This window comes from Talpa europaea (assembly GCF_964194135.1).
Source record: "Talpa europaea genome assembly, chromosome: 8".
Lineage (NCBI taxonomy): Eukaryota > Metazoa > Chordata > Mammalia > Eulipotyphla > Talpidae > Talpa > Talpa europaea.
The window spans coordinates 81,184,426-81,190,301 of NC_140075.1; the positions used below are offsets into that span (position 1 = coordinate 81,184,426).

Sequence of the window (5,876 nt, forward strand, 5' to 3'; positions counted from 1 at the left end):
GTGATGCTGCCTTTGTAAGCCCATTCTCAATCCACTGCTGAGGGGAGCAGCAGGTGCGCCAGGAGAGGTCTGCCGCGCCATGTGGGACCCTCACTGGCCAGCCGGGATTGAATTGGCCCTGCAGATGCTGTGGCACTCCACCGCCTGTGCCACCAGAGGAAGCCCTAAATTCCCTGTCTTTGATCATTTCATTGAGGTTATGTAAATCTTAGGATCCTTGGAGATAGTGAATTCAAGGTTGGAGATTCTTTTTTTAATACAAGCACTGGGTGCAGTCAGAAGCGCGGGAGGGTGAGAGAATTCACCAGAGCCAGAACGGGGAGCAGCGCAGGCAGAAGAACCAAAGCACACTGCTGAGGGGAGCAGCGGGAGGCAGGAGAGGTCTGCGCCATGTGGGACCCTGTGGGACCCTCCTCGGGTGGCCGGGGAGCAGCCAGGGATCGAACCGGCGCTGCAGAGGCTGCGGGCAGCTTCGCAACCCAGCGCTCAACCGTTGCGCCACCAGGGAGGCCCTGGAGATTCTTGATTATTACAATTTCCTAAAATAGTCCAGGAAAATGCATACAGGGTATTTCATATATATAGGGTATGTGCCATGTTAAACATGCAGTTATTTTTGCATTTTTAAATTTCTAAAGTGTTTAAAGTAAAAAGTGTCTAACCCACAGGTAATCATGTCTCACTGGACCCCAAATGCTACAAATTTACTTTTCATTGTATATATTCACTGCTCCCTTCCACACAAATATTTGAGAAACTTACAACTGTTTTTCTGTCATGTGCCCCAAAAAGCAAAGACTGCCCCACCTATGGACAAATGGCCAGAGCAGGTTTTAGTGACAAAATCTTTTTTCCTCATAATCGTTTTCAACAGTTTTACTTCCACTGCCCCAGTTCAATATAAGCCAATTATTTATGAGACAGCTTGTCTCAGGCTATGATAGCTGATCCTACCATATAGCAGATCATTTATGTATACTCCTTTTTGAAATAGAACAAAAACTGACATTTACCAGAGTTCAGCATGAATACTACTGAAGAAAAATATATTTTAAAAAATTAATCCATCGAGAATACATTTTAAAAAGATTTCTATAATCAATTGATTACACCACTCACATTACAACACTCATAATTGAAGTATTTTATTTTATGTACAAAAAACTAGTTTCTGCTTTACGGTAGATTTCTCCACAGCCAATTCAAGGAAGATCATTTAGTCCAACTGAAAAAGCAAAGATAGAATATATATTAGTTCAATGTGCTGTAAAAGGTACTTTATTCTCACAAAATGCTGGCCCATTAGTAAACAGGTTTAAAGCAGGAACTTGATCCTCCCATACCAGCAATATCTAAAAACTGCTCTAAAACCCCAACAATTAGACTATACATTTTAATACTGTCACTTCCCACAAAAAATCTTATCTAAAAAAATCACTATATGTGACGATCTTCACCAAAAGCTCAGAATGGCTATTAAATAGGTAACTAATTACACAATATTTTGGTACTCAGCATGTCAGATACTATTGTAAAGGCCACTCATAAAATAACTCATTTAACCTTACACTTGATGGCTTTGGTCTGGAGTGGGGGTGGAGTCCGCAAAGCCTGCATGGAATTAGCTCAGGACATCCTCTCCCCCTAACACCACAAGTAAGGAATGGGCTTCCATCCATCCTGTGATGTGCTACTGCAGTCCCACTGTGTTATCTGACTTTCCTCATCCTAACACCAAACATGAACTTTAAGTATTTGGTGGAAGATAAAAGTCTAAGCTTACAATATTTTTCCTTGGACAGAGATCAAACACTTAACAACTTTTAGCCCCTATAAAACATTACAAGGGCATCTTCTGACATGCAGGTTCCACTCAATCAAAATAATTATGCATCAGAGAGCCAGTTAATTCTATCTCAAAGTGCCATAAGGAATTCGTTTTCACGTTTTAAAAAAACAAAAAACTCCAGCATTTAAGTGACTTTAGGGGCCTACAAAGCTTCATTTACAGATTTTTGCAACAAACCTAACATTTTTTACAGGCAAAAGGAGAGCTTCAATGACTTGAAAAATCAGTACTATTATTGTAACAGGGTGGTCCCCAGGAAAGGGGGAAGTTCCAGGTTCCCTGCCCCACCCAGGGATTACATTACTGGTGGAATTCTAACTGAACCCTAAAGTTATCTGGCCCCAAAGCTAAAGCTCGTTTCAGCATATATTGCTTATTTCAGGGTAGTGGTCAACACATGTATTTGATTAGGAAATGGCCAGGAAAAATTAAATCTAACCTTTTATTTTAGTGGTTTCTGTAAAGCAGATCAGTTTCTCCAACATAAAACTAAAACTTGCAGAACTGGGTAAAAGGGGTTAGAAAGGCTTTTCTTTTCAAGGTCTTCACCCATCCCGAGTCTTATTGTTATAGGACAGGGAGGGGGACCACCCTGTTACATTATTACCCGCGTCGCCCCTAACAAGAGCCAGCAGTAGGGAAGGGTGCACGAGCAGTCCCGCCCTCACACTCAGGAGGCCCCTCTCACAGAGTGCCCCCTCGCACAGCAGCAAGGGCGCGGCGCCCGCGTACCTTAATGAAGCCTATGTCCTTGGCGTACTGACGGAAACACTGGCGGCACATGTTGAGCCCATATTTCCGGATCAGGCCGTGTCGGTTTGAGCAGACGCGGCTGTAAGGAGACAAGGCGTTGCGGAAAGTCAAGGATTTCGCATTCGGGAGCCACCACCCACACCGCCCGCCTCAGACTACCCGAGGCCTGTAATGGCGGCAGCCACCGCTCCGCCTCGGCCTGCCCCACGCGTCGCCGCCCGCCGGCTCCCCACTGCATTAGATTTCGAACAGCCTCACGCCCCGGCGCAACTCAGCCCTGCGACACATTCTGTTTCTCACCAAGAGCGAGAACCCTGGCCGAATTTTCTCGGGTGACTCCAGTAGAGCTGCTGGTGACCCATCTTGCTTTCTCGGAAGCAACGAGGCTAAAAGGAAAGAACCCCCCACGCATGCGCTCTTCAACTCTTTGGGAACAGAAGTTTACCCAGAATGCAATGATGACAGACGACGCCTGCGCAGTGTGGCTATCCTGGTTCGCGACCTCGCCTGAAGGTTTGGAAACGCCCTGGGGCGGCACAGTTGATGACGTCACCACGGCGCAGCCTCTAGTATGATTCTGTGCAGCTTGACTCACGCCGGGCGCAGTGGCGCGCGCCTGTAATCCCAGGCTACATGGGAGGCTGAGGCAGGAGGATCGCTTGATCGGCAGTTCTGGGCCACAGTCGGGCCACAGTGCGCTGCACCCGGGTGCCCGCACTTTCACCTCCTCAGACGTGGTGACCTCTCCGGGGGCGGGGGTACCACACACAGTTGTTCGGAGCACGGAGAAGAGGCTCCTCAGGCGTTCTGGAAAAGAACCGCATTCGTTGCCGTCTGGTGAGACCCGGTCTCCTTTTGCACCCCCCAAAGAAACAAATAATACGAACAACTCCACCTTCTTTCCCAGTCTCCTTTTACCCCGCAAAGAAACAAATGATATTACAACTCCATGTTCTTTTAATTAAAAACGTACACTTGAAAACAGAACTTTTTCTTAACTCAGCAGTGACCTCTACTGGCAGAATGTTACAAAATAACAAACCCGACTGTAATAATTAGGAGCCAACGGTAGGAGTCTCTCTTTTGATAAACAGAATACATTTTCAACGTTTTTTTTAATTGATTACGCGCCTCCAACCACTATACCTACACCGTTCCAGAAAAATAATGCAAGGTTCTGACCCTTAGTGTGCTTGATATTTAAATTTCGTTGGTTGAATTTAAAATGAGAAACAATATATAAGTGCAATATGTGCTGCTTTGATTAGATGGCATGGTGAGGAAACAACTAGCGAAAGCCAAAGGCAGTCTAATCTGAGCGATGGCTTAAAGTTCATATGGTCATTTATAATGACTCTAGGTAAACCTAAAACTATACTTACTTCTAAAATCAAATCATTAAGCTGGACCTATAAAATACAAAACTTTGTGCGATAATCCCAGAAATTTTTACTCATGATCTCATTTTGCAAGTGAAATATAACACTTCTTCAAACTGTAACAGCCTAAAAGAAACTGAGCTGGTAGGATGAGTTGGCCCAAGTTCTCTTTGAATAGGTGGACAAAATCATGGACTAGAGTCCAAACAATTTGGCCCACTGCACTGGCCATACGTGCCATGCTAGACAAAAAGCACTAGATCTGACTAAAGGTTATCTCACAATTTTCTGGACAGAGACAGCTGAGAACTCATGCTGCAAAGTTGCAATGTGACCCATGTTGGGCATAGCCCAACCCAGAATTAGCTATGCAGCTGCTCTCCTCCTCCCCTCCCCTATAAATATCTCCTCTAATTCCCTCATGAAGTCAAGTTAATTCTCCTTTCCTGCACTGGTTCCCTCTTGCATAAGTCTAATACAGCCTTGCTTAGTTCAACTATTCCTAGTGCTCACTGGTGAATTCTTTCCCTAGAGGCAAAGGATCCACTGTTTTTGGGTCAGGGCCTCTAACAAGACTGTCATTTCAGTATTTGAATGGTGTATCCCTTCCCATCATTAAACCAGGCACTTTGTTACATGATAAAGGAAGGAGGTGAAGCTGAAATTTAAAAACCAAATATGGCAAGGTTCCTGCCCTCAAAATACTTGCAAATGTAGTGAGGGAAACAGGATGATTTCAGACCCCTGCCTTCTAGTTTCAACTTTTCAGATTCTATATTCTATAAACAACTAAGTGAATAGAACTGTTCTGTATTCAATGATGAATGTATTCATGAAGTACTAAAGAAGCAAAGTATAAATTCATGCCATCTTCAGTTACATTTGAGGGACCTTTGAGGTAGACATTGAACATTGTTATTTCTGTAGGCAAGACTTGATGAAAGGAAAGGTCAATTGAGAGAAAAAAGCTTGAGCCCACAAAATGGAGTTGAAAAGACTTAGGTAAGGCGAACAACCTTTTGCAACTACAGTGGAGGATGCACAAAAGATCTAGTGGTTAATAAGACTGAAATTGTATTTTATTTTAAAGCTTTACTGTAGAGGGGGGCCAGTGTTGTTTCTCCCATTTTCCTGGAATTTGTATCTTTATTTTTTAAGTAATACTGCATCGTAACATTACACAATTTACACGTGTCCATTACAAATCAACCTTTGTATATGATATAAGAATTGCCTGTCTCAGTTCCCCTTCACCAAAGAACAGAGTTTTGAGGAGAGGAAAGTAATTTCATTTGTTGACAAATGAGGAGCATAGCAGGCTAGAGTCTGAAAGACTACTGTCGCGCTTACTAGCATTGGAGGGGCCTTTAACTAGTTATAAGGGCATGAAAGAGGGGAGTGGTTTTCTAGTAAGGTAGTCCCCAGGAAAAGGGGAGGTTCCAGCTTCCCTGCCCCACCCAAAGGAGGGTGGAGCTGAGCAGGTACGGAAGAAACTGGAGAGGAGAGTGGAGAGCCAGAAGACTGGGGAAGGAAGGAAGCAGGAATAAGAGCCAGGAGATCTGGAAGAGGCACCTAGAACAAGGAGACATGTGAAGAAGCTGCACTTGCTTCTTGGTCTTGGACTGGGTGAAACAGATGTGGGTGAGAGACCCAGGGGGAGGTGACAATGACAGCTTTTATCTTGATTTTGATTTTGCTCTTTTCTTCCCAGACTTGTCTGGCTGTTTCTGACCCTTTCCCATGGGTCCCTGACGGAAGGTGCTTTAGACTTGTGGCAGGCTTTCTGGCCTTTCTTTGTGCCAATCCTGCTTGGGTGGACTTTTATCCATGAGGGGATGGGTAACCTTGGGTGCTTGATTTGGAAACTATATTCTTTGTCTTTTCTGTATTACACA

The 5,876-nt window shown here is 44.4% G+C and overlaps 1 protein-coding gene across 1 annotated transcript; it reads right to left on the reverse strand.

Moving 5' to 3' along the window:
* Nucleotides 1-865: 865 nt before the first annotated feature.
* Nucleotides 866-2,965, reverse strand: RPS29 (ribosomal protein S29). The gene is made up of 3 exons (XM_084239933.1): nucleotides 2,903-2,965; nucleotides 2,582-2,681; nucleotides 866-1,225 (listed from the first exon to the last, which is right to left on the reverse strand). The coding sequence occupies exons 1-3, from the start codon at nucleotides 2,962-2,964 to the stop codon at nucleotides 1,217-1,219; spliced, it is 171 nt and encodes a 56-aa protein (XP_084096059.1). The 5' UTR covers nucleotide 2,965; the 3' UTR covers nucleotides 866-1,216.
* Nucleotides 2,966-5,876: the final 2,911 nt, after the last annotated feature.

Excerpts from the sequence above, each read along its gene's own strand:
- RPS29 (XM_084239933.1), bottom strand. The coding sequence starts at position 2,964 with ATGGGTCACCAGCAGCTCTACTGGAGTCACCCGAGAAAATTCGGCCAG. Across the intron at positions 2,682-2,902 it reads GGCCAGGGTTCTCGCTCTTG|CCGCGTCTGCTCAAACCGAC; the intron begins GTGAGAAACAGA and ends GTCTCCTTACAG.